Below are 27296 nucleotides of genomic sequence, written 5' to 3'. Positions count from 1 at the left end.
TCGTGTGTCCTTACCTTCAGCAATGCTTGGTCTTCCTCACTCAGATGGGAATGAGCTTCTCGTATTAACAGTCTGATAAAATAGGATAAAGCATTCTTTGACATAGGCAAAGATGGTTTCTTAACTGAACACCATAAAGCTTCAGATAGGCCTCGTAAAGGTTTAGTACGTTTTAAATAGAACTTAAGAGCTCTCACAGGGCATAAGACTCTTTCTAGTTCATTGCCTACCATATTCGATAAGATGGGAATATCAAACGATTTCGGCCAAGGTCGAGAAGGTAGCTCATTTTTGGCTAGAAAACCAAGCTGTAGAGAACATGTAGCCTTTTCTGACGAAAATCCGATGTTCTTGCTGAAGGCATGAATCTCACTGACTCTTTTAGCTGTGGCTAAGCATACCAGGAAAAGTGTCTTTAAAATGAGATCTTTCAGGGAGGCTGATTGTAGCGGCTCAAACCTGTCTGACATGAGGAATCTTAGTACCACGTCTAAATTCCAACCAGGTGTAACCAAACGACGCTCCTTCGTGGTCTCAAAAGACTTAAGGAGGTCCTGTAGATCTTTATTGTTGGAAAGATCTAAGCCTCTATGCCTGAAGACCGATGCCAACATGCTTCTGTAGCCCTTGATAGTGGGAGCTGAAAGTGATCGTTCTTTTCTCAGGTATAAGAGAAAGTCAGCTATCTGAGCTACAGAGGTACTGGTCGAGGATACAGATACTGACTTGCACCAGTTTCGGAAGACTTCCCACTTCGATTGGTAGACTCTAAGGGTGGATGTTCTCCTTGCTCTAGCAATCGCACTGGCTGCCTCCTTCGAAAAGCCTCTAGCTCTCGAGAGTCTTTCGTGAGTCTTTCGATAGTCTTAAGGCAGTCAGACGAAGAGCGTGGAGGCTTTGGTGTACCTTCTTTACGTGTGGCTGACGTAGAAGGTCCACCCTTAGAGGAAGACTTCTGGGAACGTCTACTAGCCATCGAAGTACCTCGGTGAACCATTCTCTCGCGGGCCAGAGGGGAGCAACTAGCGTCAACCTTGTCCCTTCGTGAGAGGCGAACTTCTGCAGTACCTTTTTGACAATCTTGAAGGGTGGGAATGCGTATAGATCTAGATGCGACCAATCTAGGAGAAAGGCATCTATGTGTATTGCTGCTGGGTCTGGGATTGGTGAGCAATATATTGGGAGCCTCTTGGTCATCGAGGTTGCAAAGAGATCTATGGTTGGTTGGCCCCAAGTGGCCCAAAGTCTCTTGCATACATCCTTGTGGAGGGTCCATTCTGTTGGAATGACTTGCCCCTTCCGACTGAGACAATCTGCCATGACATTCAAGTTGCCTTGGATGAACCTCGTTACTGGTGATATGTTTTGACCTTTTGACCAGATGAGCAGGTCCCTTGCGATCTCGTACAACGTCAGTGAGTGGATCCCTCCTTGCTTGGAGATGTACGCCAAGGCAGTGGTGTTGTCCGAGTTCACTTCCACCACTTTGCCTTGAAGGAGAGACCTGAAGCTTTTCAAGGCCAGATGTACTGCCAGTAGCTCCTTGCAGTTGATATGCATTATCCTTTGACTCGAGTTCCATAGTCCCGAACATTCCCGACCGTCTAATGTCGCGCCCCAGCCTACGTCCGATGCGTCCGAGAAGAGAACGTGGTTGGGAGTCTGAACAGCCAGGGGAAGACCCTCTCTTAGGCTGATACTGTCCTTCCACCAAGTCAGGCAAGACTTCATCTTCTCGGAAATGGGGATCGAGACCGCTTCTAGCGTCTTGTCCTTTTTCCAGTGAAATGCTAGGTGGTATTGAAGAGGATGGAGGTGTAGTCTTCCTAATGACACAAACTGTTCCAGGGATGATAGCGTCCCTATCAGACTCATCCACTTCCTGACTGAACATCGTTCCTTCTTCAGCATGTTCTGGATGCATAACTGGGCTTGGCTTGTTCTGGGGGCCGACGGAAAAGCCCGAAAAGCTAGACTGTGAATCTCCATCCCTAAATACACAATAGTTTGGGATGGGACCAGTTGTGACTTTTCCATATTGACAAGGAGACCCAATTCCTTGGTCAGATCTAGAGTCCACTTTAGATCCTTCAGACAGCGACGACTGGAAGAAGCTCTGAGAAGCCAGTCGTCCAAATAGAGGGAGGCTCGGATGTCCGCTAAATGAAGGAATTTGGCTACATTCCTCATCAGCCTCGTAAACACAAGAGGAGCTGTGCTTAGGCCAAAGCACAGGGCTTGAAACTGGTAGACAACCTTTTCGAAAACGAATCTCAGAAAAGGTTGGGAGTCCGGGTGGATGGGGACGTGGAAGTAGGCGTCCCTTAGGTCTAAAGAGACCATCCAGTCTTCCCTTCTGACCGCTGCTAAGACTGACTTTGAGGTCTCCATGGAGAACGTCTGCTTTGTGACAAAGACATTCAGAGCACTGACGTCTAGCACCGGCCTCCACCCTCCTGTCTTCTTTGACACCAAGAAGAGTCGGTTGTAGAATCCCGGAGATTGAAGGTCCGAGACTCTGACCACTGCTCCCTTCTCTAGTAAAAGAGATACCTCCTGTTTCAGGCTCGTCTCTTGTCTTCCTCTCTGTACCTGGGAGAGAGATCGATGGGAGACGTTGCTAGAGGGGGTTTCCGTACAAACGGGATCTTGTACCCCTCTCTGAGCAACTTCACAGATTGTGCATCTGCGCCTCTCTCTTCCCAGGTCTGCCAGAAGTTCTTGAGTCTGGCTCCCACTGCTGTCTGAAGAAGCTGGCAGTCAGACTCTGCCCTTAAAGGACTTGGTTCCTTTCTTCTTTCCTCGTTTCCCTTCGGCACGAGCACCTCCTCTGCTGGAGGCTCTGCCACGAAAGGGCGGAATAAAACGGGACGCTGGAGTGTCCATCCTTGGTCTAGCTGACAAGGTAGGCAAAGGGGTAGCTTTGCGAGCGGAGGACGCAACAAGATCGTGAGTGTCCTTCTGTATCAATGAAGCGGCTATTTCCTTAATCAGGTCTTCTGGAAAAAGGCACTTGGAAAGAGGAGCAAAAAGAAGCTCGGATCTCTGGCACGGTGTAACTCCAGCTGAAAGGAATGAGCATAGGTTTTCACGCTTTTTAAGGACTCTGGACACAAATGATGCAGCAAGCTCATTAGACCCATCACGTATGGCCTTGTCCATGCAGGACATAATGAGCAAGGAAGACTCTTTCTCTGTGGGAGAGATCTTTCTGCTTAGGGCTCCTAGACACCAGTCTAAGAAGTTAAAAACTTCGAAGGCCCTAAAGATACCTTTCAAAAGGTGGTCCAGGTCCGAAGATGACCAACATATCTTTGAGCGTCTCATGGCAAGGCGGCGGGGAGAGTCTACGAGGCTTGAGAAGTCGCCCTGGGCAGAGGCAGGAACTCCCAAGCCGAGAACTTCTCCCGTGGCATACCAGACGCTCGATCTAGAAGAGAGTCTAGCAGGGGGAAACGTAAAGGCTGTCTTCCCTAAACTCTTCTTGGACTGCAACCATTCTCCTAACACCCGCAAAGCTCTCTTGGACGAGCGTGCGAGGACGAGTCTAGTAAAGGCAGGAGTGGTAGACGGCATGCCTAACACAAACTCTGACGGAGGAGAACGAGGAGCCACAGAAACAAACTGGTCCGGAAACATCTCTTTGAAAATGGCCAAAACTTTCCTAAAGTCCAAAGAGGGTTGAGAAGACTTAGGCTCGTCCAATTCTGATTGTGGTTCATCTATGTGTGCAGCAACATCATCATCAGAAAGTCCCTCATCCGATAACTGATGAGGAAACGGCAATGGAGTGGGTAACGGCTGGTTCGCTGAATCCGGTCGCACGGGTGCATGCGTGACTGAGCCGGACGCAACGTCATGGAACTGCTGCCCAGTCTGTGAACTGGCAACAACCATGGCAGCGCGGGGACGCACAGCGTCTACTCCAGACTGTCTGGACTGATGTGGGTGCGCAGTGGAAACCACACTGGGTTGCGGAGGTTGACGCACCGCGTCAAAACAAAGCAACTCTGACGGTTGGTGAACCTCCCGAACGTCAACGGAGACCTCCGTGCGTCGCTTAACGTCAACATGCGGCTGGCAGATCACACTGGAACGCATGGGTGGCGGAACTCTCTCAACTGGTGTGCGTGAGAAGGTTACCTCAGCGTCCACAGGACGCACAACCGATCGTGTGGAAGGTTGTAGGCTAGGTACTGCACTAGCTGGTGCGGCAGCAACCTTCTCCGCACGAAAGTCCTGCATTAGAGATGTTAGTTTAGACTGCATGTCTTGCAGTAGAGACCACTTAGGGTCTACAGGAGCAGGTGCGGCAACAGACGGTGTTACTGTCTGAAGCGGTACCGCTTTGCCTCTCTTAGGCGGTGAGCAGTCATCGGATGACTGCAGCGAGTCCGAACTGACCCAGTGGCTACAACCGGGCCGTTGGACTTGCGCTGAAAGGACCGACTTGCGTTTAAGCGGTCGTGAGACCTTGGTCCAGGGTTTCTTGCGAGAAACACCTTCCGAAGACGAGGTATAAATGGGCTCTCTCGTCTTAGTTAGGTAGGAGCGATCTTGGGTAGAAACGCCCGGTACCACGGAGGGAACGTCTGTTCGCTGATTAAAGCCTCTCGAACCCATTTGTCGTACGACATTGCTTCTCCCCTGGACTTGGGAGCTTGCAAGAGGTCCCGGACTAGGAGGACGACAGGCACGAACAGACGAACCCTCAAGCGCAACACTATCCACAACACTATCACTCAGCACTTTAGCACTTCCCACTGCACTTTTGCACTTAAGCTCCTTCATATCCGCCATGAGCTGATTACGGTCACTAGCAAGGGACTCAACTCTCTCACCCAGAGCCTGGATGGCACGCATCATATCAGCCATCGAAGGTTCCTGAGTGCCAGGAGGGGGGTTAGGAGCAACCACTACAGGGTAAGGAATAGGTTGTGGGGCATGAGGAGAGGATACATCAATAGAACGAGAAGAACTTCTCCTAACTCTATCTCTCTCTAGCCTACGTGTATACTTTTGGAATTCAATAAAATCGAATTCCTAAAGCCCAACGCACTCCTCACACCGATCTTCCAATTGACAGGTTTTATCCCGACAATTGGAACAAACAGTGTGAGGGTCGATAGAAGCCTTCGGAAGACGCCTTGAACAGTCCCTAGCATTGCACTTCCTAAATTTTGGGACTTGTGAAGGGTCAGCCATTTTGAATTGGTCAAAGGGAAATTCAAAAACTATCAAAAAGTCATCAACAAAGAATCCGTTATCAAAAAGAGTTCAAGGATTTGTGTGAAGAGAAACCCTGCACAGCGAAAGCTCAAAACTAGAATAAAGTACTTCACCAATTAGTTGTGAAAAAACTCCAGTTTAGCAACAGCGAGTAAGTACGTCTTGTCGATAGCTCGACAGAGAGAAAATTGAGTCTTTGTTTACATTGAGTACTGGGTATCTGGACGACAGATGGCGCTGATGGGCACACCCGCAACCTGTGTAGCGATCGCTGGCGAGTTTTTACCTTAGAGTTGTCTGTCGGGCAACAGAGTTGCAGCTATATAATCACCGGCTAAGTTAAATATTGAAAAATATAGAAATAATAAGTATAAGTGAGTTTGTTTCAGCTCTATGGAATCCCAAATCCCTGTTACAATACTATTATATATTATTATTAGAGTGGATTTCTTTAGTATACTATTTGTATACTCATAAACTTATTAAAAGAAGATTTTGGATACACAAAGAGTACAGTACTTAAAAGAAGATTCACAGGTATACTACAAGTACAGTATTAAAATTTTCACACATCTAGCATTTGCAGGGGTGGTGGGTCAAGTGCTCCAAAAGTAATTCCCTGTGAATATGGATAGCAGACAGTAAGATTTTCCCATACTTACCATATTTATAGATTATATCTATTCAATACCATGTCCTTGGAAAAGTTGACAGATTTAACTGATTTATGCTTTAGTCTGAAGACAAATTGTCCAGATACAATCAGGTTACCCAGAATGGTCCTGGATACAATGATTGTGAATAAGATACTCTCAGCTGAACTGTTTTTACTGTAATTGCCCTGATCAGGTCCAAAAAAACTAAATTTGTGAGGAGTTGCACTTTGGATTCAAGTAAGATTAACTATAACTGTATTTCATATTAAAGTACACAAATATATTATGCTTCTAAAACCTAATCCATTAGCACCTCTATACACACTCTCTTTGACATACCTTATTTTCATGCATTCTGCTACAATCACCAGGCTGGTTTTGTGAGACAGATAATCCTTCATACTCCAAACACTTATCTTCATTCACATCACTACTGCAAAAGAAATTAATAATATGGTACAGTATATATTTATCCCTTACTTATCTAATACAACAGATTAAACAAAATCAACTGCTAAACATAGGTGCATCCATAATTTCTATTAATTCATGTAAAAATCAACTGCAAAACCTAAGAACACCTATAATTTTCATTAATTAATTATACTAGAAAAATAAACAAAGGTATAAAGAATAATATCCACTTACTCAGATTCTTTCCGAGAATGTTTGGACTTGATGTGCTCTTCAAGACGTCCTCTGCGGAAAATTCTCTTGCAAAATTTACACTGGTTCCTTTTAATGGACTTCTTACTCTTGTACATTGTTCTTCTAGTCACACTGCTCGTACATTTCTTGAAAACAGTGGAATCTGGGGAGGACTGATCTATGAAGAAAAGGAAGAGGTCAAACTCTTTAAGCTAGGAAGTTTTGAAAATCAATTGCTATTATCATTAAAATATCTTAACAAGACCAGCAACTGTTTGATATATTTGCTATTTACCCACTTGCAACAAATACAGGTTATTGGCTCCATAAATCTTTGCTTTAAATGCATTGTACATTGTGTATATTGAAAAATATTATTCAAAATACCTTTGGATCTTGTACACCAATGACTTTATAAAATGATAAATTTGGAAATAAGTTAGAAGGGCTGTTTCGAGAATTTAAAAGACAGTGAAAGATGGAAATGGAAGGTCATTAAAAGGAGAGGAGGCAAGGAAAAGGTGGGTGGATTATTTTGAAAGTTTACTGAATGTTGAGGATAATAGGGAGGCAGATATAATTGCTGTTGCAGGTATTGAGGTACTGGTGATGGGAGATGAGAATGAAAGAGAGATTACAAGAGAGGAAGTGAAGAGAGCAATAGATGAAACGAGAGTAAGAAAAGCATCTGGTATGGATGGTGTGAGAGCTGAGATGTTGAAGGAAGGGGTGTGACTGTACTTGAATGGTTGGTGAGATTATTTAATATATTTTATGTTGTCAATGGTACCAGAAGATTGGGCTTGTGCATGTATTGTACCACTATATAAGGGTAAGGGAGATGTGCAAGGGGTATTAGTTTGTTGAGTGTGGTTGGAAAAGTGTATGGGAAAGTACTGATTAATAGGATTAAAGGTAAAACAGAGAATGCAATCTAAAAGTACAGGGTGGTTTTAGAAGAGGTAGGCAGATATGCAAGAAATATTTAGCAAAAGGTAAGGTGTATGTTGCGTTTATTGATCTGGAGAAAGCGTATGATAGAGTTGATAGGGAAGCGATGTGGAATGTGATGAGGTTATATGGAATTGGTGGAAGGTTGTTACAAGCAGTGAAAAGTTCCTACAAAGGTAGTAAAGCATGTTTTAGGATAGAAAATGAAGTGAGCGATTGGTTTCCAGTGAGAGTGGGGCTGAGACAGGGATGTGTGATGTCGCCATGGTTGTTTAACTTGTATGTCGATAGAGTGGTGAGAGAGGTGAATGTTCGAGTGCTTGGATGAGGATTGAAACTGATAGACGAAAATGATCATGAGTGCGAGGTAAATCAGTTGTTGTTTGCGGATGATACTGTACTGGTTGCAGACTCGATAGAGAAGCTTGGCCGATTCGTGACGGAATTTGGAAGGGTATGTGAGAGAAGGAAGTTGAGAGTTAATGTGGGTAAGAGTGAGGTTATGCGATGTACGAGAAGGGAAGGTGGTGTGATGGTGAATGTCATGTTGAATGGAGAATTACTGGCGGAAGTAGATCAGTTTAAGTATTTGGGGTCTGTTGTTGCAGTAAATGGTGGAGTGGAATCAGATGTACGTCAGTGGCTGAATGAAGGATGTAAAGTGTTGGGGGCAGTGAAGGGAATGGTAAGGAATAGAGGATTGGGCATGAATGTAAAGAGTTCTGTATGAGAAAGTGATTGTACCAACTGTGATGTATGGATCGGAGTTGTGGGGAATGAAAGTGATGGAGAGACAGAAATTGAATGTGTTTGAGATGAAGTGTCTGAGGAGTATGGCTAGTGTATCTCGAGTAGATAGGGTTAGGAATGAAGTATTGAGGATGAGAATGGGTGTAAGAAATGATTTAGCAGCTAGTGTGGATATGAATGTGTTGAGGTGGTTTGGCCCTGTTGAGAGAATGGAAAATGGCGGTCTGCTAAAGAAGGTGATGAATGCATGAGTTGATGGGAGAAGTACATGAGGAAGGCCAAGGTTTGGGTGGATGGATGGAGTGAAGAAAGCTCTGGGTGATAGGAGGATAGATGTGAGAGAGGCAAGAGAGCATGCTAGAAATAGGAATGAATGGCGAGCGATTGTGACGTAGTTCTGGTAGGCCCTGCTGCTTCCTCCGGTTGCCTTGGATGACCGCGGAGGTAGCAGCAGTAGGGGATTCTGCGTTATGAAGCCTAGCAGTACCAGCCGAAATCGGTTGAGTTCCTCGTCAAGCTGGGAGGAGCGTAGAGAGGAAAGGTCCCCTTTTTTCATTTTTTTGATGTTGGCTACCCCCAAAAATTGGGGGAAGTGCCTTGGTATATAGATAGACTAGCATACAAACCTGGAGTTATTTATAGGGGTATTACTTTTGGCGTAGCTGAAAGACGAGCCATGATAATTTTAGTGAGGGATAACTACCCCCATCCTAGTTAGCAAGTGGGCGTGGGGTAGACTGGCTACCCCTCTCACTCACATCTCTCGGCTGAGAAACCACTTGGCGTTCTGGCAGGACTTCTTGGGGAACAGGGTGGCAGGCCAATTTGTATAATGAGCTCCAGGTTTGTATGCTAGGGAAAATAAAAATTACTTCCAAATTTGTCATTTGTTCCAGTGCCAATACAAACCCTCGGCTATTTATACGGGTGACTCACTCTTAGGACGGAGGAAGTCCTCACCAACTTGCCTTGGCCATGACCCGGGGTTCTCTCTATTTCAATCTGTGATCGATTAAAGTAGGAACCCCACCTTCGCTAAAATCAAGTGCCAATATAAGTGCCACTGATAGTGGCCTGCAGAAGCTTGTGTGTGAGTGAAACTAGCAGTTTGGCTTGTCTTTAACATAGGAACTCGAGTAAAAGACCTCAAGTTCTTAAGACTTACCCAATACCCTCCCTCAACGAGGTATTGGGGACGTAACAAAGTATTATTCTATACTTAGGAAGCACAAGGGAAATGAGTCTTACCTGCAGTGAGGTCAGCTGTGCTGAGGCTTGAGGGCTGTTTTCCCCAGAGGGGAAGAAGGTGAAAGGAAGAAAGGAGCCAAACATTGTTACTCATTCACCCCAGACTGACCTGGATAACCTCAGCCCTCAACCCTATGCTACTTGTCCATCAAGGAGCTTGAGGTGTTTAGATCATTTGTTGTGTGGCAACCACAGGATCAATTGAAAAGGTCTCCATGTTTCTGTGGGTTACATCTTGCAGGTAGTGGGCAGTGAAGGTCGTTTGATGCTTCCACACCCCCGCTTGCAGTACATGCGCCACAGAGTAGTTTTTCTTGAATGCCAGGGACGTTGCAATGCCACTGACGTCATGAGCTCTGGGTCATTTGGAAGGAGGAATCCATGAGGAAAGGGAATTCCTTGTGACCCACCTCTTGACCTTCCTCATACTGACACACGGGGAGAGCTGCTGCTGTTCTTTTAATGTAACGCCTCAGACTCCTCACTGGGCAAAACCCCAATTGGTCTGGGTCTTCGGTTACAGAACAAGGACTTTCTATCTGGAATGGGCTGAACCTAGGGTACAGCACACATGGATTTTGAGTCTTAGCAATAAAGTCAGGGACGAAACTGAGAATTACCTCTCCACATCTCCTAGAGTAGGAGATGTCAGAAGATAGATCACGTAACTCACAAACTCTCTTGGCTGAAGCCAAAGAGAGTAGAAAATCAGTCTTTCATGTAAGAAGGCAATCTGTTGCCTGGCATAAAAGTTCATAGAGAGGGACCTTCGGAGAGTGAATGACCCAAACCGCGTTCCCAGGAGGAGGTCTAAGTTCCGACGGGGGACAAGTCATCTCAAAACTTTGTATGAGTAGAGGCATCGAGGGGAGTGATACCCCTTCCACAGCATCAGCCACAAAAGACCGACCACTTCCTTCTGAGGTGTCTAGACATCCTTTCTGTAATAGCCTCTGAGAGAGGAGGTGCTGGACAGTTTCCAGGTGTGAAATCGAAGCGAAGGTACGGCTGTATGAAAGATGTTTGCATGTGGCTTTTTTAACAGAACATGTCGAGGACGAAGTTCCCTCAGAAGTAGCAAATGGTCCGGGAACCATTCTGCATGATGCCATAGCGGAGCTATTGGAGTTATGATAAGTTTTTGCTTATTCTGACTTGGTTGAGGACTTTCTCACCAGACCAAACGGGGGAAATGTGTACATCTAAGTTGTCCCACCATTGTTGGATTACATCTTGCTCTAGACCCTGGGAGTCTGAACTGGAGAACGGTCGAGCAGAAGCCAGAAGTTCAGAGCCGTTGTGAACAGGTCCACAGTCGAGGAACCACACAAAATTAAGACTTTTTTGGCTACTAGATGATTCAAAGACATTTGGAGCCCACTATCTGAGTCACCCTAGTCAGATTGTCTGCAAGCACATTCCTGTTGCCAAGAATGACACAAGCGGAAGGGGACACCTAGCTGTCTTCTGTCTATCTGAGTATTTCTACTGCTAGATGATTCTCTAAGAGAGCTAAAGGACGAAGATGGATTGTTGTGGCATACGGTCCTCCCCCACCTTCTTTTGATGCATCCGAAGAGAGCATCAGTTCAGGAAAGGGGGGAGGGAAAGAAGATTAGCCTCTTTGTGGAGGTTCTCGTCTGCCACCCACCATCTGCGGTTCATCGCGAGGGGTCGGGAGATTGTGTGGCAAGAAAAAACATCTCAAGATAATGGCAAGTCGTGCAACTGCTTGCAAGCTTCGGCTATGAAAGGGGAAGGGATCCTGTTCTCCTTCCCACTACCACTAATCTAGTGAGGTTGCCCAAGTAAAAATGATACAAATAGGTAAACTAGATAGTCAGTACTACTTCTGTTATTACAGCGACTCTCCTTAGAGATTGCCTTCCGGACAAGAGACCGGTCGGCATCTACCAAACACAACTAACTACTCCCAAATGATAAGATTGAGACGTATCTTCAATCTATTGTTGTACGGGTAATATGTGCTCAAGTCTATCTACCCGTAACACAGACCTGTCAGCAGGACAAGCATACGGGCATAGCTTGAACTAAAGTCATGTTCGGAACTCAGTTGGAGAACATTCAAAACTTTTGTAACCGAGATTCCTCTGTCTTAAGAAAGACAAAAAACGTTTGTATTTCTTAGTCTCCGATCAGTAAAACTGGCATAAGTATTGAATGTTCCCTTCTAGGGAACAGATGCGCTTATGAGAAGTTTTCAGTCCAAGTATTTCTTAGAAACTAAGACCTTCAATCGGAAAGAAAGGAAAGAAGTGCCTATGAAGACAGATCGTACATACAGTATGTCTGGTTACGGGAAGATAGACGAGTTATGGATAACCTGGTTCCAGTAAAGGATATAGCCATTATACCTTATTAGAAAGGAGTTCTAATTATAAGATGGTTTATAGCCCTTGTTAGCAGAAAGATCGCTTGCACGCATGAGTTCTTGCCCATCTGTGTTAGCGCATGCGTAATCTTTGCCTCCGGGTAAAAGTTTTAAAACGAATCCGGTTGCATGAATAATGTATATTATTATTATTATTATTATTATTATTACTTACTAAGCTACAACCCTAGTTGGAAAAGCAGTATGCTATAAGCCCAGGGGCTCCAACAGGGAAAATAGCTCAGTGCGGAAAGGAAAAAAGGAAAATAAAATATTCTAAGAAGAGTAACAACAATAAATAACTCCTATATAAACTATAAAAACTTTAACAAAACAAGAGGAAGAGAAATAAGATAGGAGAGTGTGCTCGAGTGTACCCTCAAGCAAGAGAACTCTAACCCAAGACAGTGAAAGGCCATGGTACAGAGGCTATGGCACTACCCAAGACTAGAGAACAGTGGTTTGATTTTGGAGTGTCCTTCTCCTAGAAGAGCTGCTTACCATAGCTAAAGAGACTCTTCTACCCTTACCAAGAGGAAAGTGGCACTGAACAATAACAGTGCAGTAACCCCTTGGGTGATGAAGAATTGTTTGGTAATCTGTGTTGTCAGGTGTATGAGGATAGAGGAGAATATGTAAAGAATATGCCAGACTATTAAGTGTGTATGTAGGCAAAGGGAAAAAGAACCGTAACCAGAGAGGAGGATCCAATGTAGTACTGTCTGGCCAGTCAAAAGACCCCATAACTCTCTAGCAGTAGTATCTCAACGGGTGGCTGGTGCCCTGGCCAACCTACTACGAATCGCAACATTATTGCCCAAGGAAAATTTGATCGTCTACAAGCTGTAGTATTTTTTAAAGATGTGAGTACATATGCCCACAAACAAAATATACAATTATTGTGGTGATCATTCCTCCTTTGATTTGCCTATCCTCCTTGTGGGAGGGGATTCCCAATGTTCATACACAAAGTTGTCTGACTCCCTTGTGGGCAGGGTTTGAAAAGATGGCCACGTTGTTATCATCATTCGAAAACATAAGCTAACATTGCTCCCATGGGATTGAATACTCGAGACAATAACCCTGTAGGGGTAAAATAAATAGTCTCAGAAGCCTATCGTGTAAAACAAGAAGTCGTTATGCCCAGGGGTACAATGACGACATGCGGCTAACTCAAATAATACAGTAGAAACTGTGTTTGTGGCAATAACATGGTTCCAGTAAAGGATATAGCCATTACAACTTGTGGCAATGGCATGGTTCCAGTAAAGGATATAGCCATTACAATTTATTAGACCAGAGTTCTAATTATAAGAGGGTTTTTGGGCTCAGGCCATGTCGTCCTGATGGAAGGTTCCTTTAAGTAGCTTCCTAGGGTATATTTGACTACAGTGATATTCCCAGAGAATTTGACTTAAGGTCTCCAGAATTCTGACTCCTGGCACGAATATCCTTAAAGTTTCCTTATAGGATATCACATAATACCAGGGGACGTATTCTTGACACGCCACATAGCAATCTGCACCCCGCATAGCGTTTACGCTTCGAGGGGGGAAAAGTGGCAAAATAAATGAGGAGCCATTATAAAGTTCCCTTCCTCCGTTACTGTTTGAGTACTCAGATGGCGCAATAATTGCCGCCATCTTTATTCCTTTCTCTGTAGCGGTCTCGCTCGGTGGTTTTCCCAGTGCTCTCTCATTTATTTGGATTTATTATGCAATCTCCAGCCTCTTCTGCCTCTGGAAAGTTGAGTATTTGATTCTTATGCTGTATAAATTTAGCTCTGGCAGTAAAGTAAAAAAATTGAATCGAATTACTGTAAACTAATTTTTTGGCAGAATTATTGCCTGGACCGGAGGCGTCTTCGGCGCGGTCGTTCGTAATGCATGAGTTATTTAGTTAGCCAGAACGACTTTCCCGGTATAATAGCTTAAATAAAAATAATTAGCTACTTAGTCTTCATTGCTAGGAATTAATTATATTATGACAATAGTATTCATATTAGTTTCGGCGAATTAGGTAGCCGATCTTGTTTACGCTAGGCTTCCTAGCCTAGGCGTTTTAGTTTACTCTCTTGCATGATATAAGTGTTCCTGGTGCTAATAAATTTAAATGAAGATAATAGGCAATTTATACATGTAAGATATATGGATTGCACATAAAATTTCCTCTTCTAAGATAGTATACGAGAGAGCTTCGATGAGTTAGGTAGTCGATCTCATTGTCACTAGGCTAGTAGCCTAGGGGCTTTAGTATACTTTCATACAATCTCCCCGGTTACCCTCATATATAGGGTAATCCCTCCTTCCCTCTGAGTGTAGCCTAAGACTACAATCCTAGTTGATCTTGCCTCGAATTGTCATTCAGGCAAGACTAGGCTAGGGTTTTTCTGCCCCTTCACCTAGCTACTGATAGTGAGCTTTGGGTTTGGGTCAGAACCTCAGAGTACTTGTCGTGTGCCGGTAACTGGTCGACAGGGTGAATGTATTCCCCTGTCTGATCTTGTTTGATGGCATAGGAGGTTTTGCCTCCCTAGACTGCACTTGAAGGGGTCATGTGATTCCCCCTTCTCCCTGTGGTTTAGTCGACTAGTCCTGTGCTCGCAGACCCTAGGCTGAAGAATAGAGATCATTCTGCTGCCTAGGATGGCGCCGGCATTGGAACTCTGTTTCTCTATGATTAAGGGTGGCGGCTAGATGATTGCCGGCCCCCTTACTGTATTGGCAGACCCTAGGCTGGGGAATGATTCCCCGTCCGCCTAGGATGGTGCCGATACTGAAACAGGGCTTCCTCAAGGTGTAGTAGGACCAGCATGCTGCCGGCACCTCTCACACCTAATACAGGACCCTTTCCCCTCCCCACTCTGTCCTTTAGTGATGGCCTAGCCATTACATCCCTTTGGCCGTCGTCCTGCAATCTCGCCGCTTGCCGGCAGGTTGTAGGGCCGGCTTGGGCTTCTACTTGTATGGCCTAGTCTTTCAGCTTCCCTATCGGACACAGAGCTTCGGGATAGCTGTGTCGGCAGGTCCAGCTGCCAGCAGAAGATCCATTTACTTTGGAGGGATCTTCAGTCCTCCCTTGGGCTGCCATTCACATCCTATGACCAGCAGGGACCGGCAACAGAGGTGGATGGGTGGAAGCTTGATTATCTTATATTCTCCTCTTCCATTAGAACCCTCATTCGGGAGGAAGGAAGTGAGACAGTGCTCTTACATCACCCTTCACTCTTTGCTTTCTCTCTCTCTCTCTTGGCTAGTGCGGCCAGGTACTAACCTAACTAGCGGCTGCCGGCCACTAACCTTGCTGGCAAGATGCTGGCTAGACTTGTGGACCGACAGCCAATGATTCACTGACACATCTGACTTAGCCGGCAAGACCCGGCCGAATTCGGTCTACCGGCTACTACCCTGTCACATTGAATGCTGTCTGGGCTAGTGTGTCAACAGCCGGTGACCCGCCGGTGTCCGGTAAGCCACCGGCTACAAAATTATTTTTCAATATTGTGTCAGTTGAATTGTGGCCTAGGTACTAGCCATGCCGGCAGCAACTACGGTATATGTATATACAGTAGCCAGTACATCTGTAGTATAGAGCATACTGCAGACAGAAAACTATGGTATAAAAGTATACAGTAGTTAAATTTTCTAACATACTCTGTGTCCAGGCGCAGTCTATTGTTGAGACCTTATAAGATTGAGAAAGGAATTCCCTTTCTATATACTGATAGATGATCAGTTGTTAATGACCCTCATTATTAATCCTTTTGAAAGTCAGTGTTAGTTACACTCTTCTATCCTTATAGGCTAGACTCTTCCACCGAGCCTCCTGAGGAGGATAACCCTAGGGTTAATATTGAGGGAGGTCACAGCAATTGGCTGGGCGGGAAACACACGTATGTGTCTTTCCTAATTCATTTCTAGCTTATCTATCCTAAGCTATATGTAATAAAATAAAATGGAAAATATTATTATAATATTTATTAGTTTATCTAGTGAGATGAACTACTTTATACTCATTTTATTTTCCTCTCTTTACAGGAGGACCATGTGAAGTGCGGCAGGGTCTTCTGCAACATGCGTAGCAGGGACTTCTGCGGCCACCTGGAGTGTAGGACACACTCCCGCTGTTCCATAACCAAGGGACCTCTCAAATACTGGGACCCCTAGGTATGTACTGTGTGCAAAGACTTGGTGTATGAGGCTTTTGAAAACCCCAAGACAACGGAGTCAAGAGATGCAGCTCGGAACAAGCTGCGCAGATGGGTTCGTGGCTTCCAAAAAAATGCCACGGGGCCATACCTCCCCAATGAGCGTATGAGGGCCTGTCTATTCCCCAAAGCATCTGCGGATGCTGTCATTCCTCAGCCTCACCCTGAGATCCCTTGCATCTAGATAGCCATGGATACAGATGTGTCGGATGCGATGAAGGACATCCATCTAGATGATGAGAAGATGTCAGAGGTGTCAGAGGACACTGAAAAAGACCTTCTGACTGAAGGTCGAGAAGAGGAGTCAACGTTGGCTCCAGAGGTGGAAGAGGATGAAGTCGAAACAGTCTTTGTTTCGTCGGTTCCTGCCCCCGAACCGGTGCCCTCTACGTCCTCCGCTCCTCAACATGAAAAGTCGGACAACACCCTGTCTGCCATCGAAGCTATGATGGAGATGTTTCAGAAGAAGAGCGAAGAAAGGGAAGCTGCGCTAAGGAAGGAGATTCATCAGCTTGCAGCAGCCCGTGGGTCTCATAGGAGACTCAACGTGAAGGATCTTCCCTTGTGCTCCGAGGTAAACCCATGGAGGCATGCCGAGTACATGCCAATAACGAACGGCAAGATCTTCATCTCAGAAAAGCTGGGAGTTGTCCTTATGAGGACATTGAGTTCTGGCCCAGCTTTGAGTCCTATCCTGACTGCTTTGTTCGTCTAAGGGCGGAACCTGTTTCTAAGGAGGAGACAGAGCCCAAGGAGGTCATAGTGCTTGACCATACAAAGGCTCAGGCTTTACTAGCCAGCAGTCTGAAGGACAGGGGCTTCACCAACTCTAAGGTGCCGGCCCTGAGCCAGAAACATCCTTCCTTTCTTGCTCCAGCAAAAATGGCCTTCCCCTTTGCGGAAAAAAGGTTTAAGGCAGTGATTAAAGCAGTAGAAGCTGGGAAACCTTGCCCTACACTGGAGGAGTGTAGGCCCCTTTCCCTAGCCCTGCCAACGGATCACAAACACTGGAAGGATATCAAGCTTACCTTTCCAGTCGCGAAGTTGGAGGCCGATATCGCTGGACATCAGTTTAGCGAAAACCTCCCCAAGTTGTCTGAATTTCTCCTGCGTAGGGAGCAGGATATGAAGGAAAGGCTTGCTGCCTCTCTGTCCCTCCAGGTGACCCTGGAGGCAATGGCTAGTGAACAGAGGTCCCCGAATATGTTCATGGTCATAGTAAAACACACTTGGCAACCCTAACTAAGGATTTCTATAGCTTTGTTAGGGCTAGAAGGGCTTGTAGGGAGTTCGTGTTTGCCTCGGCTGCGGTCAAACACGAACCCAGGAAGTTGATATCTTCCAATATCTGGGGGAAAGACCTCTTCCAAAATGAAGTGGTCAAAGAAATAGTCAACAAGGCCGCCACGGAGAATAGAAATCTTCTCCAGAAGTGGGGCATGTCGGCTAAGAGGAAGTCTTCCCCGGATGAGGGTCCCCAACCGAAATGGAAGACAAAGAAGCCAAGAGTGTCCTCTCACCCTGCTAGACAACAACAACAGCAACTTCCCGTGACCGCGGTGCCACAGATGGTGGCACAGCCCAAACCCACCTACCAGATGGTGCCCCAGCAGGTGGTGAATCAGTCACCAGCCTTCACTCCCGCCCATGAAAGGCAGACCACTACCTTTCGCCCTAAAGGTAGGGGGTCAAGTAGAGATTCCTCTAGACGTCCCTTGAGAGGAAGAGGGGGTAGATGCACGTGGTCAAGGAGGCAAGCCCTCCGGAAACCAGAAGCAATGAGATGCTTCCGGTAGGAGGAAGACTCCAACTATTCTGGGATCGTTGGACCTTCGATCCCTGGGCCCACAGCCTAATCAAGAACGGACTAGGTTGGAGCTGGAAGACAGCTCCACCATCATTTCCTCAATTCTTCCAACACTTCACCCCCATTCTGGAAGAATACACCCGAGAGCTCTTGAGCAAACGGGTGATAAAGAGGGCAAAGTCCATCAAATTCCAAGGAAGGCTGTTTTGTGTTCCCAAGAAGGACTCAGACAAACTCAGAGTCATTCTGGATTTGTCGCCACTCAACAAGTTCATAGAGAACGACAAGTTCAAGATGCTAACCCTTCAACACATAAGGGCCCTGTTGCCCAAGAGGGCATACACAGTCTCCATAGACATGGCAGATGCCTATTGGCACATTCCGATCAATCGCCAACTCTCCTACCTAGGATATAGGCCACAAAAAAGAAAGTACGCTTTCAGAGCCATGCCCTTCGGACTAAACATAGCCCCAAGGATCTTCACGAAGCTTGCAGAAACAGTCGTTTAACAACTACCTTACAAGGTGTCCAGGTGATATCCTATCTGGACGATTGGCTGGTGTGGGCAGCATCCGAGTCGAAATCCATTCAAGCATTCAAGAAAGGGATCCAGTTCCTGGAACATCTGGGATTCAAGATCAACACCAAAAAGTCTCGACTATCTGGAGCTCAGAAGTTTCAATGGCTATGCATACATTGGGACTTACAGTCACATCGCCTCTCCAATCCATTAAAGAAGAGGAGAGAGAGCGGAGCGGGATCTGTCAAAAGACTTCTAAAATCCAACAGGATTTCAAGACGCCAACAGGAGAGAGTGCTGGGCTCCCTTCAGTTTGCATCAGTGACAGACCCAGTGCTAAGAGCACAGCTAAAAGATGCACCAGGAGTCTAGAGAAGATACGCATCAAACGCTCGAAGAGATCTAAGAAGACCAATACTGATCCGACCATGATCACTTCTCAAGCCATGGTCGGAGGCCAAGAACTTCAAGAGGTCAACACCTCCGCAACCACCTCCACCCTCAGTCATCATCCACACGGATGCATCCTTGGAAGGATGGGGAAGTCACTCTCATCAACGGAAAGTTCAAGGAACTTTGTCCTCTCTATTCAAGACCTTCCATATCAATATTTTGGAGGCCATGGCAGTCTTCCTCACACTGAAGAAATTATCTCCTCGCCCTTCAGTCCACATAAGACTGATTCTGGACAGCGAAGTGGTAATGAGATGTCTGAATCGTCAAGGCTCGAGATCACCTCAACTCAACCAAGTGATGTTGGCCATCTTCCGACTAGCGGAAAAGAAGAGATGGCACTTATCAGCAGTTCACCTTCAAGGGTTCCGCAATGTGACAACGGACGCTCTATCCAGGCTAACTCCGATAGAGTCAGAATGGTCCCTAGACACAAGATCATTCTCCTTCATCTTACATCAAGTCCCGGAACTGCAGATCGACCTCTTCACGACGAGCGACAACAGGAGACTTCCTCGATATGTGGCCCCGTACGAGGACCCTCTAGCGGAAGCAGTGGACGCCATGTCCCTCAACTGGAACAGATGGAACCGGATTTATCTGTTCCCTCCATCCAACCTGCTGACGAAGGTCCACAACAAGCCGAGATCTTTTCAAGGAACAGCAGCCCTAGTGGCTCCCAAGTGGCCCCGGAGCAACTGGTTCCCTTTGATATTGGAATTACAGCCGAGGCTGATTCCCCTGCCGGACCCAGTTCTGTCTCAACAAGTACAGAAGTCGACTGTCTTCGCTTCATTACAGAAAACCCAAGACCTTCATCTCATGATTTTCTCTCCCTAGCAGTAAAGAAAAGGTTTGGGATCTCAAAAGACAGTATAGACTTTTTAGAGGAATATAAGTCAAAATCTACCAGAAGGCAATACGAGTCGTCTTGGAAGAAGTGGGTGGGCTTTGTTAAGGCAAGAAATCCAAGGGAAATCTCGACAGATTTCTGCTTATCTTTCTTTATTCATCTTCATGAACAAGGTTTAGCAGCCAACACGATAACTACGTGTAAATCTGCCTTGACTAGACCCTTGCTTTATGCTTTCCCAGTAGACTTGTCTAATGAGATTTTTAACAAAATCCCTAAGGTATGTGCTAGGCTCAGGCCTGCAGCACCTCCAAGGCCCATTTCATGGTCTTTGGATAAGGTACATTTTGCTTCAAGTTTGAACAACGATAATTGCTCTTTGAAAGATTTGACTCAAAAAGTTATATTCTTGTTTGCTCTAGCCTCAGGGGCTAGAGTTAGTGAGATATTGGCCCTTTCTCGGGAAGAGGGCTATATCCAGTTTGCTGAAACGGGAGAGCTAAATCTCTTTCCCGACCCAATGTTTCTTGCCAAGAATGAGCTACCCACTAAGAGGTGGGGTCCCTGGAGAATCTGCCCTCTGAAGGAAGATGTCTCGCTGTGTGCAGAGGAGAGTCTAAAGGTCTATCTTCGCAGAACTTCAGACTTCAGGGGAGGACAGCTCTTTAAAGAAGAAACATTGGGCTCAAACTTATCCCTGAAACAACTAAGGGCGAAGATCACCTACTTCATCCGCAGAGCGGATCCTGACAGTACACCTGCAGGTCATGATCCTAGGAAAATTGCTTCTTCGTTAAACTTTTTCCAGCTCATGGATTTCGAGAGCCTTCGCTCGTTTACTGGATGGAAGTCACCCAGAGTGTTTTTCAAACACTACGCGAAGCAAGTGCAAGAATTAAAACGATTCGTGGTGGCGGCAGGTAGTGTACTAAAACCTGTCGCTTAGTGCTGCGAGGAACAATGAATTATGTGGGACTATAATTCTAAAGGGTGTACATGTTGGCACATTATAGTGCAACATGGTAAGTGAAATGTCATCAAGGTGACATTATGGACTGTTCCAGTGTACAAAGGTGGAAAAACATAGACTGAACACTAAGTGCCGTGTGTTTTTTTACACGTGTAAATAGACAGACTTCTCAGAAAGACATTAAAAAATTTATCAAATTTTCAATCGAGTGGCAAAAAAAATATGAAAAAAAAAATTGTTTTCAGGTAAAACATGTATTTCTGATTTATTCTGTATTGTCTATGTTTGTAAATTCTATTTCACTTGCATTTTTATATTATTATGAAATGTATGCTGAATTTTTATTTATTTTTTGACAATAAATGTTTAATTGTTTTGCCCGTCTTATTTCGCCCTAAACATATTTTAATAAAGTTATGTGTGAGCATTACTTTTATTCCTTACTATTCTGCATATTTATAGTAAACAAAGGTAGTAACTTTGTTCCTATACGTAAACAAACCTTTCTAGCCAGGCTTACCTTGTTTCGATACAGATACAAACTTGTCTGTTACGGTATACAGCTGAGCTGATATACCTCAGATGCTATGGTGGCTGACATGAACTTGTGTTCGTTTTATAAATATAAACTTTGGCTAAAGGCATACAATGAGACTTGTATGCCCTTTTGATTGCTAGGTTGGTCATATGAAATATGCAAACTTCGAGACTTTTTCCCGAGTCTAGTTTGACTCTTCCCTGTAGGGGGCAGGAAGCACTAACATAGTCTATGATTAGAAGAGATGACATATAACGGTAGTGTCATAGGACTCTAAGGTCTATATGACCAAGGAAATATTGTCTTGAGGTTTAAGGCACAACTGGGAAATCCACGTATACATTAATGCTCTAGTAAACTTCCATCAGGACGACACAGCCTGAGCCCAAAAAACGGATTTTGAGCGAAGCGAAAAATCTATTTTTGGGTGAGATAGCCATGTCGTCCTGATGGACCCGCCCTCCTTTCTATGAAAGGTCTTGGCAGGATCCCTCCCAATAATACTGTATCTATAAGTACCGGCTCAACGCTACAAGGAATAAAGATGGCGGCGATTATGGCGCCATCTGAGTACTCAAACAGTAACGGAGGAAGGAAACTTTACAACGGCTTCTCTTTTATTTTGCCACTTTTCCCCCTCGAAGCGTAAACGCTATGCGGGGTGCAGATTGCTATGTGGCGTGCAAGAATACGTCCCCTGATATTATGCGATATCCTAAAAGGAAACTTTAAGGATATTCGCGCCAGGAGTTATAATTCTAGAGACCTCAAGTCAAATTCTCTGGGAATATCACTGTGGTCAAATATACCCTAGGAAGCTACTTAAAGGAGCCTTCCATCAGGACGACATGGCTATCCCACCCAAAAATAGATTTTTCGCTTCGCTCAAAATCCGTTTCATAGCCCTTGTTAGCAGAAAGATCGCTTGCACACATGAGTTCTTGCCCATCTGTGTTAGCACATGCGTAATCTTTACCTCCAGATAAAAGTTTGAAAACGAATCCGGTTGCATGAATAATGTATGTGCGACAAATCGCAACATTATTGCCCAAGGAAAATTTGATTGTCTACAAGCTATAGTATTTTTTAAGATGTGAGTGCATATGCCCACAAACAAAATATACAATTATTGCAGCGATCATTCCTCCTTTGGTTTGCCTATCCTCCTTGTGGGAGGGGCTTCCCAATGTTCATACACAAAGTTGTCTGGCTCCTTTGTGGGAAGGATTTGAAAAGATGCCCACGTTGTTGCTATCGTACGAAAACATAAGCTAAAACTGCTCCCTTGGGATTAAATGCTTGACGCAATGACCCTGCAAGGGTAAAATAAAAAGTCTCAGAAGCCTATCCTATAAAACAAGAAGTCGTTGTGCCCAGGAGTACAATGACGACATGCGGCTGACTCAAATAATAAGTAGAAAGTGTTTGTGGCAATAACCTTACGGTTTTGTCTTAGAGACAGTGCTTGCGCCAGGAAGGAGTTCTAATGCCCTTTATGAAGTTTAAACAACGCTTGTTGAAGTTATGTAAAACTTCTCAGGAGCGAGTTTCCCAAAAAGGGTGTAGTCTCGTATGTGAGGATTTGCTCAACAAGACCATACACTAGGTTGCCATCTACCGCTTTACCGTATGGGGTTGCCATCGAACGCTTTTTCGCTAGCGAAAGAACTATCCGCCTGCTAACTCAACCACTAGTAGTGGGAGGGGTGGAGGGAAGGTGACAGGGGTTCGTTCGAAAACGAAAGTAATGGTGCTGGCGAGATCAGCCTAGCTGTCGCATAGCAATCAGCTGGGAGTGTAGAGTGACGTTACAAGTCACGCTACACTCGATAACCAAGCCCGTAGGGGGTCAACCATAGAGTTTTTAGGGTAAGCTCTGGGTAGCGCAAACCAAGAGATTCGGCGCGACGAAAACCTCAGGTTTCTATGTAAAGGGTACTCGAAAACTCATCGAGAACCTTGTTGCGCGAATACACCCAGAGAGAGGAGCTACTATGGATCGTGAACCCATTTCGTGCAACCTTAAGGATCGTCATTATGATAACCCGATAGAACTATGTCACCGATTCCTGATGGGAGATGGAATCCTTCAGGAATCATGTCATGTGAACCCCACAGGGTTCACTCGACGAGAGGCATGATTACAACCCAAAGGAACTATGTCATCGATACCTGGAGGGAGATGGAAACCCTCAGGCATCATGTTGTGTGAACCCACAGCGCTCACGCGACAAGAAGCATGACGAGAATCCTGAGGAACTACATCATCGCTGCCTTGTGGGAGATGGAATCCCTCAGGCAACATGTTGAACCCACAGGGTTCACACAACCAAGGATGACGAGAAACTGAAGAAACTAGGTCATCGTTACCTAGAGGGAGATGGACGCGCAAAGGTCCTCCGTTGCCTAAGCCTAAGAGCGTGATTCCCTTCGTTGGCAATTTTTGAGTGCATGACAAGAATAGCACTCTTGAGTAGAGGAAAAATAAAACAAGACTGCATTTGACTCTCACAACGGAGTATCTAGTTGTAAAGGAAGTCCGTAATGGGTTCTCCAGAGTCATAGACATGCCACTGTATGTGACCTGTCTTTTTGGAAAGACGAGTCTTGCCGACGAGGCTAGACCGAAGCTCTAGTCGAGTCCCTTGATAAGACAAGTCCGACTATTAGTCTGCATGGAAGTGGGGAGAAGCCCTCTATTCCTTTCCGGAAGAAAATTGCTCGCAAAAGGGAATCAAACAGAAGACAGCAGCCCTTCTCCTGCGAAAAGAATATCACTGCTTGTCATTGATATTCATTCCACTTCCCAAAGGAAGACCTCCAAAACAGGGGCTGTAGGAAGAATACTCCTGCAGAAAGGGTGGAGTCTATAAATTCCAAGCCCGTGGGCAGGATACCCTGAAGGGGAGACCACATAGGAGCAGAAAGTGTTTTCCCACGAACGGGAAACTGACAAAATCACTGACATTCCCCTCAGCACATTCTCAAAGAAAGAAGGTGCCTACTAGGGGATTAAGAGACAGTATCGTTCGTGCTCTGATCATAGACCTAAGGACATATGGTCCTACATGAGGCGGCCCTCCCCTTTTCTTTGATGCCTCTACAGGAAGCGTCAAATCCAGAAGAACAATTAGATCTAGTCCTTGAGAGAGATTCTCGTCGGGCAGTCTCTTAACTAGGACTGTTACTTGCTCAGGTCTTGTAGAGGACCAAGAGAAGGACGATCCCTAGAGCAGAAGTACCTTGGACCCAGCTAGTTCTTCAGAGGTCACACTCGACGTGGACTAAAGTGGTCTCATCGGACCTGCAGAAGTTTCTACAGGGTAATGACACAGTCTACAGATATGCGTATAGGATATGACCTTCGTGTCATTCCTTCGAGGTAAACGGAAGATGTCTCGCAGGAGTTTGAGACTTAAAAATCAGTCAGTAGGCTGAGGTCTTTCAGACGAGGGCCAATCCTATATAGGAGGCTAACTGGTTGATTGCAAAACCTTCCCTTGCATGACAAGGTTTGAAAGTTAAGCTTTTCTAACGAGGAGAAACTAATAGTGACTTCTAACCACCGAAGCATGTGTATATTCCTGCGTCCCCCATCTTCCTATGAGCTCAGATGTTCCAATCATGAGGAAGAAGATAGAGACTGCTTACCATTTCCAAGAGGAAGATGGAAGGTACAAAACAGTATCCTTGTAGCTAAGTGTGGAATCTCCTTGGCAAAAAAGACAGGAGCCGATCATTTCGAGCTCGTAGGAGGGGTTCTCTTATGAGAAAGGAATATATTCATTCTCAACCACTCCGGCCTAAGGAGGAGCTCCAGTTATTGGAGGAAGTCTTCGTCCGACTTCATGAACAAGCCCGAGTTTCATGAAGTGTAGATAAAGGACGTTTCCCCAGAACGGAAGCAGATGGAGGTTGAATGTGTTTCCACTAAGGTCTGAGGGCATAAGGGCCAACTGAGGTTGGGAGAACACAGATTTTCAATATCCTCTGTTATTCCTGTCCTGTCAGTCAGCCCTAGACTCATGGTAAGAAAATTGCTATGGCTGTCGATTAGACAGCACTGAATTTCATTCTCTAAGAGGAAGAGAATGGTGGTAACGTCAAGAGGTTGTGTCTCCCACTAAGGGGGGGGGGAGAAAAACAAATTCAAAGAATCTGCCTCCCTTATCACATCTGAGATTCGATTTGCTTCAGGTGTCTGTCTAACTAGCGTAGTTCCTATTCAAGCAAATTCGGCTCGTGAGCAGCCCCATACTAAACAGAACAACAGAGTAGCAACCGAAGCAGCAACCCGGTTCCTGAGGCAATTTGTTCTCAAGCCTTCCTGTAGTATAAACAAAATGTACAAAAAGAACATGTACGTTCAAGGTAGATGAATTCCACTGAATGGATTCAATGCATAAACCTGTCCACTTTGAAGCGGATCCCTCCGATTCCGTTGACGGCAAGAAAACTTTGGGAACCCAAGAACCCCTGTTTGTGATACACAAACAAGAACCCAAAGAGCAATGGGCTGTGAGCCTTCCACTAGGGTATTATCTCTGTCGCCAAAGAAGGGTGTATTCTTGTTCCCAGAAGTAAAAAACTGTAATTCCATCAACTCTGCAGGGTCTAACAAATTAGAGTAAGCTGAAGAGTGTGGAGAGACGATCTATACCGTCTAGGAAAGAGTGCTCTCTTCAGCAACTCCCTCTTAAGAAGTGGCCATCGAACTGGAGGCCTAGAATGGAGCAGGCTTATAGTGGTCACTAGTCTCTGACTAGAGAACGTCAGGCAGCAAAATGACCAGCAAGCGAAAACGACAAGCAACTGTCGTGTAAGAGAACGAATGACTAGCTGTTAAAAATAAAAACGGTGAACAGTGCTATTGATAAGCAACTGGGGATCGTCTCGCCATTGAAAAAAGGCAATTGGTAGCTGACAAATCGGAAATCTGGAAAATCCAAGATCTACCGAATCTGTCGGGATCGTTTCTCTTGAGACTGTGCTCATGATCATGATAGCCTCGTTCTAGGTCTTGAAATGCCTTGTGTGACCTCGTGAGGGTCCCGTTCACAAGTGTGAGCGTCTCCCTTGTGAGTGCCTCGCAAGAGTGTGAGCATCTTGTACAAGTGAGAGTATCTTGCTCCTGAGCATGAGTGCCTCACACGAGAGCATCTTGCTTATGAGTGTGAGCATCTTGCACAAGAGCATGAGAGTCTCGTACGAGAGCGTGAGCATCACGCCTAAGAGTGCGAGTGTCTGCACAAGTCTTGCTTGAGAGCATAAGCGTCTCGCCCGAAAGCGTGAGCATCTCGCTTGAGTCTCTCACACGAAAGCACGAGCATTTTGCTCGTGAGCGTGAGCATCTAGTTCATGATTGTGATCACGAGCATCTAGCTCGCAATCGTGAGCTCCGGCCCACGATCGTAAGCGTCAAGAGCTTGTGCGTGACTAGATTGTGATCGTAAGCATCTAGCTCGTGATCATGAGAATGTATGATCGCGAGCATTTAGTTCACAATCATGAGCGTCAGCTCGTATTTAGTTGGCTTGTGCACGTTATCATTAGCGTCTTGCTCACGCTCACGATCGCGAGTGTCTAGTTTGTGATTGTGAGCTTATACCTACTGATATGAGCTTTTAGTTCTTGATCGAGAGCGTCTAGCCAGAGATACTGGCTCATCGCTCGTGATCGTGAGCGTCTAGCTCGCTATCGCGAGCGTCTCATTCGTGATCACGAGAGTGTAGCTCGTGACCTTTACCACAAGATGCTTGTGATCATGATCACAAGAGTCTTGCTCATGACCGTGAGTGTAACTCATGATCGAGAGCGTGAAAGAGGGCGTCCTGACCACGATCACAATCAGAAGCGTCTCGCTCACGACAGCGAGCGTATAACTCACGACCACATGCGTGAGCATCTCTGACGTTATCACGAGTGTCTAGATCGTGATTGTAATCACGAGCATCATGCTTGAGCATGTAACTCACTATCATGAGCGTTCAGGTAGTGATCAGATCGTGATTGTGACCACAAAACACACATGATCGCAGTTATGAGAGCATGTAACCCATGCTCGTGAGTATCT

At 45.5% G+C, this 27296-nt stretch overlaps 1 protein-coding gene across 4 annotated transcripts in view; it reads right to left on the bottom strand.

Moving 5' to 3' along the window:
• Positions 1 to 27296, bottom strand: part of LOC137631776 (myoneurin-like) — a 262298-nt gene that overhangs the window by 63720 nt on the left and 171282 nt on the right. For 3 of the 4 annotated variants that reach the window (XR_011041946.1, XM_068363732.1, XM_068363733.1), the window contains 2 exons: positions 6534 to 6711; positions 6225 to 6318 (listed from right to left, as the gene is read on the bottom strand). Coding sequence is in view for 3 of the 4 variants with exons in the window: in XM_068363732.1 (XP_068219833.1) it covers positions 6225 to 6318; positions 6534 to 6711 (272 nt within the window). In the remaining variant the exon portion in view is untranslated. The remainder of the gene's footprint in view (positions 1 to 6224; positions 6319 to 6533; positions 6712 to 27296) is intronic. The other variant, XM_068363734.1, reaches the window with a different exon arrangement.

This window comes from Palaemon carinicauda, chromosome 40 (assembly GCF_036898095.1).
Source record: "Palaemon carinicauda isolate YSFRI2023 chromosome 40, ASM3689809v2, whole genome shotgun sequence".
Classification (NCBI taxonomy): domain Eukaryota; kingdom Metazoa; phylum Arthropoda; class Malacostraca; order Decapoda; family Palaemonidae; genus Palaemon; species Palaemon carinicauda.
The sequence above is the reverse complement of the archived record's forward strand: the minus strand, read 5'-3'. Positions and strand labels throughout refer to the sequence as shown.